Source organism: Microtus oregoni, unplaced genomic scaffold (assembly GCF_018167655.1).
Source record: "Microtus oregoni isolate MIOR12 unplaced genomic scaffold, Mior012 000000F_ref0000247, whole genome shotgun sequence".
Taxonomy (NCBI): domain Eukaryota; kingdom Metazoa; phylum Chordata; class Mammalia; order Rodentia; family Cricetidae; genus Microtus; species Microtus oregoni.
The window spans coordinates 92,385,642-92,398,374 of NW_024543059.1; the positions used below are offsets into that span (position 1 = coordinate 92,385,642).

General features: G+C 48.0%; 1 protein-coding gene across 2 annotated transcripts in view; it reads left to right on the forward strand.

Annotated features, from left to right (window-relative positions):
• Elapor1 (endosome-lysosome associated apoptosis and autophagy regulator 1) overlaps positions 1-12,733 on the forward strand; it is a 78,135-nt gene that overhangs the window by 47,751 nt on the left and 17,651 nt on the right. For both annotated transcript variants that reach the window (XM_041652525.1, XM_041652516.1), the window contains exons 4-11: positions 569-716; positions 1,182-1,262; positions 1,721-1,826; positions 1,965-2,114; positions 9,125-9,213; positions 10,614-10,791; positions 11,405-11,533; positions 12,605-12,695. In XM_041652525.1, the coding sequence (XP_041508459.1) occupies positions 569-716; positions 1,182-1,262; positions 1,721-1,826; positions 1,965-2,114; positions 9,125-9,213; positions 10,614-10,791; positions 11,405-11,533; positions 12,605-12,695 (972 nt within the window). The remainder of the gene's footprint in view (positions 1-568; positions 717-1,181; positions 1,263-1,720; positions 1,827-1,964; positions 2,115-9,124; positions 9,214-10,613; positions 10,792-11,404; positions 11,534-12,604; positions 12,696-12,733) is intronic.

Consider the following 12,733-nt stretch of genomic DNA (forward strand, 5'->3'; position numbering starts at 1 on the left):
CCCTGGTACCAGGAGACTGAGGGACTTTATCATGCAAGACAAGGTTGGCTTCTGTCCGCTCAGAATCCACCGGGCAGCCAGGAAGACAGGGAAGTGAAGAATTAAATTGTGGCCAGAAAAGGACCAGGTCACAAAGAAGCTTCAGGAAACATGCCTACCCCTTGAGCCCCTCCCTTTCCCTTTGGAACCTTGTTCATTAGAGCTGCATGCATGTGCAGGCATGAGATGCTATTTATGGATCAGAGGCGACTTACCAGAGGCTATACCCATAAAGAAAAATGACCCCCTCCCGTAGCCCCTTAGCTAAGGGTAGAGCTTCAAATGCTTCACCCTCCTCCATCCAGGCTGGAGTGTCGACTGACTTGGTTTTGTTGTTATTGTTTTGGTTTTTGTTTATTTTTGTTTTTCGGGAAAGAGTTTTTTTCTGTGCTGCTTCAGAGCCTGTCCTAGAACTCCTGAGTCTGAAAATCCCCAGAATCCCTAACAGGAGAACATGGAACGTAAAGCATGGCACAAAGCCTTGTGGGATGTGCTGTTGCCATAACTCTCTGTCTCTGTTCTTTCCCAGGTCCAAGTGGGTTCCCCGAGGAGACTACATCGCTTCCAACACAGACGAATGCACAGCCACTCTGATGTACGCCGTCAACCTAAAGCAGTCTGGCACAGTTAACTTTGAATACTACTACCCAGACTCCAGCATCATCTTTGAGTTTTTTGTAAGTGCCTAGCCTGGGGAAAGGGAGGAGGGGTTTACAGAGAGGTCAGGAACCTCTGAGGTTCAGATTAATTTATAGGAATCAATCACAATTATAGCCGTGTTGGGGGAAGTGTTTTGGTTTTCACTCTAGAGAAAGCTGTGAGCAAAATGGGCTGAGGCCTGGGGAGCTGAGGAGAAAAGGCACAAGGCAAAGGACGCAGATGGTGAGGACAGAGCCTGTGGATTTCCTAGACGTTCCATCCTGTTCACCCTTGTTATGACATGCAAGTGGCTGAATTGGAAATTCTTTCTCTGGGGTCAATGTTCAGACATTGCTGAGTGTAGCTTACTTATCTGTTCTCGGTTTGGGAACTGGCAGCCCCTCTCTCACGAGATCAGTGTTGTAGAACATCAGGAAGCAGGGAGTGAGGTCCTCATCTCCTCAGGAGGCTGAGCCTCTCATCCCAAACCCCTTCTGCCTCAGGTCCAGAATGACCAGTGCCAGCCCAATGCTGATGACTCCAGGTGGATGAAAACTACGGAGAAAGGATGGGAATTCCACAGTGTGAGTACCACACCAGCGGCCCTCACGGTCCCGGAGGAGGGGCCAAGGGCCCTAAAGGGAAGCTTCTGCTCCAGCGCCCATGGAGGGAGGAGTCCTCTCCTCGTGGTTGATGGATTAGGCTATATGGTGGCCAGTTTGCTCCTGTGGCTTCATCCCAGGAGCCAGCGTTGGGGCTGGGTTTTCTGTAAAACCAGAGAATGATCGAATGCCAGTCTCCCTTACTGTCAATCCCTCTGGTCCAATAAGAAATGCTTGTAGTATATATGATGCAAGGACCATGTGTGGAGGACCAGAGAAGTGTGGGAGAGGGTTAGAAAGACAAAGCCTCAAGAGGCCATGCTGAGGAAGAGGAAGGAAAGGGTCAGAGTAGGCTCTGCTTAATCAGCGAGGGACCAGTGAGGTAAATTAGCAATGCCTGTCTTTTTTTTAACACCTACCTTATGTCTTTTTTTTTAAAGGTTGAGCTAAACAGAGGCAATAATGTCCTCTATTGGAGAACCACAGCTTTCTCAGTGTGGTCCAAAGTGTCCAAGCCTGTGCTTGTGAGAAACATTGCCATAACAGGTACAGAGAAAAGGCTCAGATCTGGGATCTGCTGCTGGCTTCCTGGACTCTTGGCTTCTAGGTGAGGGTGGGCATTGGTCCCCAGGGCCTTGGTGTCTGGGATCAATCTTGATTTTCTATGCCATTCTTTCTCCCCAGGGGTGGCTTACACTTCGGAATGTTTCCCCTGCAAGCCTGGCACATACGCCTCCAAACAGGGCTCCTCTTTCTGCAAGCTTTGTCCAGTCAACTCTTACTCCAATAAAGGAGAAACTTCTTGCCATCCATGTGATCCTGACAAATACTCAGGTGATGTTTGGGGGAGCAGGATATGGAGGAGGAGTGGGTACCAGTGAACATGCAAAGGAAAGCAGGAGACACATCCTGTTGGCCTATTACTGAAGACAATAATTCTTTGTTGATTTTTGTTGTTGTTGTTTTCTTGCTTGCTTTGGTAGGGAAAGGGGTATTAAGATATGTTGTTGGAGGCCACTGTTCATTTCATGGCCTCCCAGACTCCCGAAATAATCACACAGAAGCTTTATTATTTGCAATACTGTTTGGCCAATAGCTTAAGTGTATTGCTAACTAGCTCTTACACCTAGAACTAACCCATTTCCATCATTTTATATTTTACCATGAGGGTTATGGCCTACCGGCAAGGTTCCACCTGACAGCTCACATCTTTCCCCCTCTGGTGGCTATATGGCATCTCTCTACTCTGCCTTCTTTCTCCCAGCATTCAGTTTAGTTTTCCCTGCCTAGCTCTGCTCTGCCTTGCTGTAGGTCCAAAGCAGTTTCTTTATTCATTAATGGTAATCACAGAATACAGAGGAGAGTCCCACATGAAAGATAGGATCTGTTTAGCCCAAACTGGCTTTAATCTCAAACCTCAGTATGTAGCAGAGATTAGCTTTGAATTTCCTTCTTTTTTTCTTTTTCTTTTCCTTTTTTTTTTTTTTTTTTTTTTTGAGACAGGAGCTGCCTGGCACTCACTTTGTAGACCATGCTGGCCTCAAACATACAGAGACCCACCTGCATCTACCTCCTGAGTGCAGGTATTAAAGATGTGTGCCACCAGGCCCAGCTTGCCTTTGAATTTCTTTTTTTTTGTTTTGTTTTGTTTTGTTTTTCGAGACAGGGTTTCTCTGTAGCTTTTGGTGCCGGTCCTGGAACTAGCTCTTGTAGACCAGGCTGGCCTCAAACTCCCAGAGATCTGCCTGCCTCTGCCTCCCGAGTGCTGGGATTAAAGGCGTGAGCCACCAACCGCCCGGCTTGCCTTTGAATTTCTGCTCCCTCTGCTTTTACCTCCCAAGTATTGAGATTATAGGCAAATGTCACCATATATAAAAAAAGCTATTCAATTTTTATTTTTGATGGTAAGCAGTAATTACATATTTACATATGTATCAATGAACCAGCCTGCTTCCATCTTGGACTTGGAAGTCATCTTATAGTAAAGGTAAACTAGGTTCATTCCTGTTGATGATTAAATTGCTGTTTCTCAAAGACTGAGCTATGTCCCACCTGTAACCTTAACTACAATGGTTCTGTACTGCCTCATCCAGGAAATGACAACCACATCTTTGTTTCAAAAGTCATCAGACCACCTTGCAAGCCTACCTTTGATCAAAGGGTTATTATGACCACCTGTTGTTATGACCGCCTTGTTATAGTCTGCTTCTGTAACTCTGCCTATTTGCCTGCCAAATCCTCCATCTGAAAACCCCTGCTCCTGAGCTATAACCATTATCCTGCCCATGTTCAATGCTGACTTCTTGAACCCCGCCTCAGAGAGAGAGAACCCATGTGCCCAAATTTTAAAAAGCTTGCTTTAATTAATTTGGCCATGGTGATGGGATGTTGGTCTCTCTCCTTGAGTCTTTGGGATTAACAGTATGCGTGCAGTACAGTGTGATATTTCAATACATGCCTACCTTGTGGAGTGATCAAACCAGGCCACAGTCATCACAATTTGGCAACAAAGGTTGAAGAAAGAAGTTGGGATCTTTGGCCAGTCGAAGTGATATCCACTGAACACAAGGCAGACTTTTTCTCTTGTTTCTTTTGTTTTGTTGAGACAAATCTCAATGCTCTAAAGGAAAGTGGGGAGAGAAGCCTCCAAAAACATCCTGATTTGAAGAAAGAGGACCTGGGGCTGGAGAGACGGCTCAATGGTTCAAAGAGGGTACTGCTCCTGCATATGACCTGAGTTAGGTTTTCAGAGCCCGTGACACCCATGTACGGCAGCTCATAACTGCCTGTGATTCCAGCTCTGAGGAATCTGATACACTCCCCTGGTCTTCCTGAGCGCTGCGCTCACATACAGGATCCCAACCCACAAAGACACATCTTTTTTAACTTAATCTTTTTTTTTAAGAGAAGGAAAAGACAAGACCTGGTCATGTAAGAATATGTCAAAACACTGTTGTAAAGTAGGTACTAGCACCAAAGAGCACTCTGCTTACGCAGCCCAGTGATGGACACCAGGTCTAAACTCCAGAATTGGCTATGAAACAAGAAGGAAGGGGAAGGGGTCTGGTCTGCTCTTTCCCCTAGGAACCCTCATTAGGACTCTTTCTTCCCCTTCTTCTACAGCACACGACCCATTTGCATAGCTTCTCCTCCCCACATAATAATCCCCCCCCCCATGTGTCACTCAGGTGGTAAGATGTGTGGTTGTTAGCCCAGGACGGGCTGACCTGTGGCTCGCTTGCTGTTATGCTCCTGATACAAGAGCCCTATTTTTCTGCACAGATCTTGCCAAATGTTGTGTAGTTTTTCAGTCAGACAAGAAAGTTTAGATCTGGGAGGAAGTTTCTAGCCAAACATCTAAATTCCTGTTTTTCCACTTTAATTTTTATTCCTCTTCCCTTCTCCACCTCTATCAATGGTGTCTTTGTTGGTCTCTCATTGGCTCGGTTTCTAACTCAGCAATTGTGCAATGGTTTGAATGACAAGGTAGTTGTAGAAAAACTGTGTTTTGGCCAATGCTGTATAGGCTGATTTCTGTCCAAGCATTGTCGTGAAATTGTTAATCAAGGAGCTGAATTCTTAAAGCTCTTCTTTGCCAGCTGGGATCTTACGAGATGAATCTGCAGTTTCATGGGGACAAGATATTTGGGGTGGAAACATAGGTGAAACTAGAAGGTTCATGGGGTAATTTAGCATGATAGCTCCGGTCAACTCCTTTGTGCTATGTTAAATGCTAGCAGTCCATTTTCTAATTGAAGCCCATAAGGTTTAAGGGCAGGGTCTCCAGAACACACTTGCTGGGTTCAAATCTCAGCTTCACCACTCACCTAGGTGCGGTAGTACTTTCTCGTCAGGACCACCAGCCCAAAAATAGGAGACTTATTATTAGGAGACCTATTATTATTATAAGGAGACTTATTATTAATTAGGAACGCTTGGCTTTACCTTAGTCTTGCTAGTTCTTATAGCTTAAATTAACCAATATTTTTAAATCTACATTCTGCCGCATGGCTTGTTACCTCATCTCTGTCTGTACTGCACATCCCGCTCTCTCTGCATCTCACTTGCAAATCTTGTGCGTCTAAATTCCTCCTCCTTTTCCTCTCTCTCCCTGGAAAGCCCGCCTATGCTCTCCTGCCTAGCAACTGACCATTCAGCTCTTTATCAAACAAATCACAGCAATTCTTCTTTACCCAACACTTAGGGCCTGTCGCTTGTCTTTGCTGCAGTTTCTATATACATTTCTAGTGGAAGCCCAAGAAGCAACGGTGCCTCCATTTCTTTATCTCTAAAACAGAAGTGACAGTGATTGTATCTACCTCATGGTGACAGTGTGGGGACTGGCTAATACAGAGAAGGATCTAGAAATGGGCCTAGCAGTTTGTAATTGCTATTTTGTCTTTTAGTTTTTCAAGACAGGATGTCTCTGTGTAGCCTTGGCTGTTGTGAAACTCACTCTGCAGACCAGGCTGACCTCGAACTCACAATGATCTGCCTGCCTCTGCCTCCTGACTGCTGTCTAATTGCTATTTTTCAAAATTTTTTTCTTGTAATGTTGGGGATAGAACTCAGAACAGTGTACATACTAGGCAAGCCCTCCTCTACTGAGTTCTAACCCTAAGCACTGATCTATCTATCTATCTATCTATCTATCTATCTATCTATCTCATGGGGGGAGGCATGTGCATGAACATGTGTGCATGCCGCTGCACACATGTGGAGGTCAGAGAACAACTTTCAGGAAGGAGCCAGTCCTCTCCTGCTATATGGATCTCAGGAATCAGACTCAGGTGGTCAGTGTGGTGATCTCCTGTTCGCCTTGACCCCTGAGCACTAACCTTATTAATTCATGCTTCATGAAGGCCTGTCCATATTCCCACCTCTTCTAATATGAAAATGTTCTCACCGCAGCTTACAATAATAGGTCACGTGTATAGAAGTTCACATTCAATGCGACTTTATCTCATTTATTACTCAGAGCCTAACATGGGAGTGAGCTCCCCATTTACAAATGAGAGGTGAGTTCCCAGAGGCAGAAGGGCCCACCAAGAGTCTGAGCTGGTAGGAGCTGAGCCTTAATGTACCTTGGGTCCTGTGTCTGCTGAGGAAATGGGTCCCAGGGAGAACACCGTACTGGAAGTGGAGTGAAAATATTGGCAGGAGAAGGGAGGCACAGAAGGAGGACCCCGGCCCGGAGGTAAAGGCCTTCTTGCATCTTCCCCAGGAACAGTCCCCTCAAGCCACGCGCACTCCCTCAGCCGACCAAACATGTAGGTGACTTTTTCACACTTGACTAATGCCCAACTTAAACCCTTTGGTTTCCTAGACTTGAGCTAGAAAAGCGAGGTCTGTCTCAGCATTCGAGTTAATCATTTATGAAAGGCATTTTCTCAGTGGTCTGTGTGTAAACAGCTGGGCCATTTCTGCTAAAACAGACCTGGGGTGTCAGGTTAAGCAAATGTTTAATCAGCAGAACAAAGGTCTTTGTGCCAAATACACCTTCTACCTTGTGCTCTGCCAGGTTTGATACACAAGGCCCTGGGAACTGGCACGTGTTCAGCACCTCCCCCAAATCTCCCCTGGCCCAGTCAGTCAACAGCCTCCGAATTGGGCCTCCTGCTTGTTTACCCAATAAATGAACTGAGAAGATTCCAGCTGTTTCCCAGCCCTTCCTTCCTTCTGTCCTGCCTAATGAGACAGGGACAGAAGAGGTGGGGAGATGTTCAGCCTCGGGGACTCCCAGTGCAGGTCGACAAGGCACCCTTTGCAGAGTTTCTGATGCAGGAAGTTGTCTGGGAGAAGGAAGGAACCAGCTGAGGAATGAGGCCTCTTTAGAAGGTGGGGAAGAGGTTCCTAAACCTTAGTCAATCTCCTGGTTTGTTGGAATTTTTTTGGGACTACCAACTAACTCCCAAAGAAAGACACAGTGATTTATTATTAATTACGAGTGTTTGACATTAACGCAGGCTTGTCCCATCAGCTCTTTTAACTTAATTCAACCCGCTCCTATTCATCTACGTTTTGCCTCAGGGTTTTTTACTTTGCTTTGATTCCGGATGTTCTACTTTCCTGCTTCCTCCCTGTCTGTCTGGCCCTCGGTGTCTTCCTGGTGTCTCTTTTTCTTTCTTTCCCCTTTTTGAGCCTAAATTCCTCCTCTTAGTTACTCTTCTTGCCCAGAAGGCCTCTCTCACTTTTGGCCATTCAGCTTTTTATTAGATCAGTTGGGTGCCTTAGGCAGGCAAGGTAAAACGGCAACACATCTTTACATAGGTAAACAAATGCAGCACATCTTTGCATAGGTAAACAAATATTTCATAACATTTTCCCTTTTTCGGCTAAATAAAAAGAAAGGTTTTAGCATTAACATAGTAAGAGTACATACAATAAGCATTTTCACTTCATCTGAAGTTTCTACTTACTGTGCCGGCTGCTCAAGTGCTCTGCTCAACAGTAGCGCCTCTCAAAGGAGCTGTATCTATTTTTTTTTGTTTTTGTTTTTGTTTTTGTCTCCCCCCCCCCCATTTTTTTCTCCAGCTTTCTCAGGCCCTGTGTGGAAATTCCAGCCCCACACTTGGCACCATCCTAGGGCAGTTCTTTTTTTTTTTTTTTTTTAAGATTTATTTATTTATTATGTATACAACATTCTGCCTCAATGTATGCTCGCACGCCAGAGGAGGGCGCCAGATCTCAGTACAGATGATTGTGAGCCACCATGTGGTTGCTGGGAATTGAACTCAGGACCTCTGGAAGAGCAGCCAGTGCTCTTAACCTCTGAGCCATCTCTCCAGCCCCCCACCCCCACCCCAGGGCAGTTCTTAAATAAAAAGAATGTGCAGGCTTGCAGGCCATAATAGCGACTGCCATTTCTTTTTAATATAAAAAAATCTATTGTTTATTTATATGTATGTGTGTGTATCTTTGTGAATGTATCTGCACCTACATGTAGGTTCCCAGCGAGTTCAGAGAAGATCCTCTGTAGCTGGAGTTGAAGGCGGTTATGCCCTGCTCAGTGTGGGTGGAACTGAACTCTAGTCTCCGAAAGCACAAGTGCTGAGCCATTCCCTCAGCTCCCAACGCTGACATTCTGAGAGTGTCTGCATACAGCGGGCCAGGCGCGTGCTGGCTCCCTGGCTGTAGTAACACCACTGTTACTCCTGCTCCTGGGATGAGGGAGCTGAGAGAGGTTAAGTAATTTGCCTAACATGACACAGCTACTAAATAACGAGTCAGGATCCAAACCTAGATCCGCCTCGCTTGCAATCTCGCTGGATGACACCATGCTGCCTATCAAGTAATATGAGATTTCTTTTAAGCGTCCTTCCTCAATATCCAGGAGAGGCTGCCTCACCCTTATGAAATGCTTCTCTGCAGAGGACACAGCATTCATATTAGAAGTGGTGGATGCAGCAGTTAGGGGAATTACAATCCCATAAAGCAGTGTGTTCTTACTCATTTTTTCTCTCAAGTGTGTGTGTATGCACACGTCTATGTGTTCATGTGGGGGGGGGGGCACATGTGCGAATGCAGGTTTGCGCCTGCAATCCTAGCCCTCCGAGACGCTAAAGCGGAATTGGTTCAAATCTAAGGCCAGCCAGGACTTCACGGTGAGTTTCAGGTCAAGCTATCCCACCCCCTTCCCTCCCCCCCCCCCAAAAAAAAGGAGGAGGAGGCAAACAATAAAAACAGAAAGCGAATGCTTTCTAGAAGTCTGTGTAGTGACACACCCATGGCCTGGGGCACTGCTGGCCACTAGCCAGTACCCAGGAGTGGCTGGTGTTAGTGTAAGAGCTGGGCTGCTCTCTTGTATAACTTGAAATATTTTTTTTCTTCCCTTGGTCCTTCAGAAAAAGGATCTTCCACCTGCAAAGCGCGCCCAGCCTGCACAGACAAGGATTATTTCTATACCCACACAGCCTGTGATGCTAATGGAGAGGTGGGTAGCACACTTGGAGCCCCCCCTCCCCCCCCCCCCGTTCCCTGTTCCTTAGACACAGTGAAACTGACACAAGAGAAACCCCCACCAACCTGCACGATGAACCCAGGCTAGTGGGGGGGGGCAAAGGACATGGCTTCGAGTTCAGGTAGGACACTCTTTCTGCCCGTGTGTCACTCAGCATTGACACGTGTTCTTTTTCAAACCCACCCCGTTCTCTTTTGCTTGGTTTCTCTCCTTTGCTCACCCATGGGCCCCACCTGCCCATCCCCACCTGCTGCTCTCCACAGAGACCCAGTCTCGTGTGCTCGCTGCTTCAGGGGAGAGCAGAGGACATCTCTTCCCACTTCCAACTCCCTGGAGAATGGCCTAACCGGTTCTAGTGCCCACAGTTTCTCCCCAGCCCCCACCCACACTAGACTTCCTACCCCTGTAGTCTGGTTGTCTCTGGGCTGACAAGCAATGTTTCTGTGAACTGATGCGTCAGGTTGTGAACCAAAGGCCACTGAGGCCCGGCGGTGGTGGCGCACGCCTTTAATCCCAGCACTCGGGAGGCAGAGGCAGGTGGATCTCTGTGAGTTCGAGACCAGCCTGGTCTACAAGAGCTAGTTCCAGGACAGGCTCCAAAACCATAAAGAAACCCTGTCTCGAAAAACCAAAAAAAAAAAAAAACAAAGGCCACTGAGATACAACTCCACACTCACAGAGCTCCCAAGGGCAGCAGGGAGGCGCCAGACAGTGGGATTACAGCACTTGGTCTACAGAGCGAGTCCCGGTATGGCCAGGGCTGCACAGAGAAACCTTGTTGAAAAACAAAACAAAACCAACAAACAGACAGAGGAGAAAGAGGATCCCACCACCATGAAGCAATGGAGGGGACATGTAGGGCCTGGAAGAATCCTAAAGAACAGAACGAGCCGGAGGAGCCGGAGAAAGCCTTTTTGAAAATGCTAATCAACAGTCACAAATATTGAGAGGGGCAAGTGGAGTTTTGTTTTGACTGTTTTGAAGTAGTCTCATTATATATACAGTGCTAGCCTAGAACTTAGAGCGATCCTCCTGCCTCTGCCTCCTGAGCACTGGGATTAAAGGTGTGCATAACCATGCTCGACTGATAAAAAGATTTTTATTTTTGGCAAGAGTATACAAATCTTTACGGGAGACAACTGGTCACCACCTCCTCTATCACAGAACCCTGATTAGATGCACCCTTCCTCCTCTGGCTAACATTGTTTGGCAGACAGTCACTGTGGCAAACATGTGGCCAGAACAGAATTCTCTACTGTTTCTGGAGTTCTCATCCTGGGCCAGATCTCTGGTATCCTCCAACCCCCATGTTCTGCTTTGAAACAGGGTCTACATCCCACCCATGCTGAATCTTGCTTACTTCATGTTTGCAGACACAGCTCATGTACAAATGGGCCATGCCAAAAATCTGTGGTGAGGACCTCGAGGGATCAGTGAAGCTGCCCGCCTCTGGTGTGAAGACCCAATGCCCGCCCTGCAACCCAGGCTTCTTCAAAACCAACAACAGCACCTGCGAACCCTGCCCCTACGGCTCATACTCCAATGGCTCTGGTAACAACACCCTTGCTCTGTTTCCTACATCCTCTCCATCCTAATATTGGGGGTTGGTGATTCCCAGAGGAGCTAGCCAAGTGCCCTCTGCCCATCCTCTGAAGGCAGTGAAGGGCAGGCCAGTTCTGAGGACCAGGTTCAGGAATCTCTAGGTTAGGGTCAGATTGCCCTGTCTTCTACCTCACTGTCTCTGCGAGCATGACTCAGGCCTTGAGAGTCTCAGTCTTCACAAGAGAGGTGTCCAGGATGCGGCAAAGATGCTAACTAGAAAGTCCATGGGGCTAAGATGACCAACTGGACAGAATGGCAACCTATAAGTTACAGGACACAAGGGAGTTGGGGGAGGAGTGATGGGTACCTGCTAGAACAAATGCATTTGATGACAATGTGGGAATCCTGTGATGTACCTGAGAGAGCTTAAAAGGTGCATCAAAGCGAATGATCAGTAGGGACAGCTGGAGTTCTGGTCAGTGTGTCTAATTTAAACGGGTTGTTTTGAGTACCTCTGACCTAACTTCGTGCTGCAGCACCGCGCAGTCGGTCCACTGTTTGGCGGCCTCTTGTCTGTCTGGCAGCAGGTTCAGACACTGACCTGGTCTTGTGCTTCTTCTAGATTGTACCCACTGCCCAGCGGGAACTGAGCCTGCGGTGGGATTTGAATACAAATGGTGGAACACGCTGCCCTCCAACATGGAAACTACTGTTCTCAGCGGAATCAACTTTGAGTACAAAGTCCTGACCGGTGACTGCCTCTCCCCCCTTACCCCGGGACTGCCTCTCCCCACTTACCCCGGTGACTGCCTCTCCCCCCTTACCCCGTGACTGCCTCTCCCCCCTTACCCCGGGACTGCCTCTCCCCACTTACCCTGGTGACTGCCTCTCCCCCCTTACCCTGGTGACTGCCTCTCCCCCCCTTACCCCGGGACTGCCTCTCCCCCCTTACCCTGGTGACTGCCTCTCCCCGCTTACCCCGTGACTGCCTCTCCCCCCTTACCCCGGGACTGCCTCTCCCCCCTTACCCCGGTGACTGCCTCTCCCCCCTTACCCCGGGACTGCCTCTCCCCCCTTACCCCGGGACTGCCTCTCCCCCCTTACCCTGGTGACTGCCTCTCCCCGCTTACCCCGGTGACTGCCTCTCCCCACCTACCCCGGTGACTGCCTCTCCCCCCTTACCCCGGTGACTGCCTCTCCCCCCTTACCCTGGTGACTGCCTCTCCCCACTTACCCCGGTGACTGCCTCTCCCCCCTTACCCCGGGACTGCCTCTCCCCCCTTACCCCGGGACTGCCTCTCCCCGCTTACCCTGCGCTGTCACTCTTGGCTCTCCCACTGGGAATCATAACTCCCTTGAGAGTTCCGCTCCCTCCACGGACACGCCACCATCGTTTAGTTTCAGAGAGAGAAAGGAGCTAGGAAAAGCATATACAAGCCGGTCTTGGTGGCTCAGGCCTGTAATCTCAAGCACTCAAGAGACTGAGGCAGGAGCATTACTGCAAATATGAGGCAATAGTGAATTCCAGGCTGGTCTTAGTGTGAAATCCTTCTCAAAACAACAAAAATACTAAAAAAAGAAAGCAAAAGAGGTTGAGGCATCAGTATTACCACAAATCCTGGATAGCCTAGGCTAACAGAGTGAGATCTGGTCTAGAGAGAAGAAAGGAAGGGGGTTGGGGAGAAAGAGAGAAAGAGGGAGGAAAGAAGGTAAATAAGAAGAAAGGAAGATAGTAGTAAGTTAGTTGCCGGATAAGCATCGGGTCTGGATACCTCGCAGGACAGTGTTATTATCATATTGACCCTTCCCTCTCCTTTCCCAGGCTGGGAGGTGGCTGGTGACTACATTTATACGGCTGTTGGAGCCTCAGACAACGACTTCATGATTCTCACTCTAGTTGTGCCAGGATTTAGGTGAGGACTACAAAACCAGGGCAGCCCAAGCCAACCTG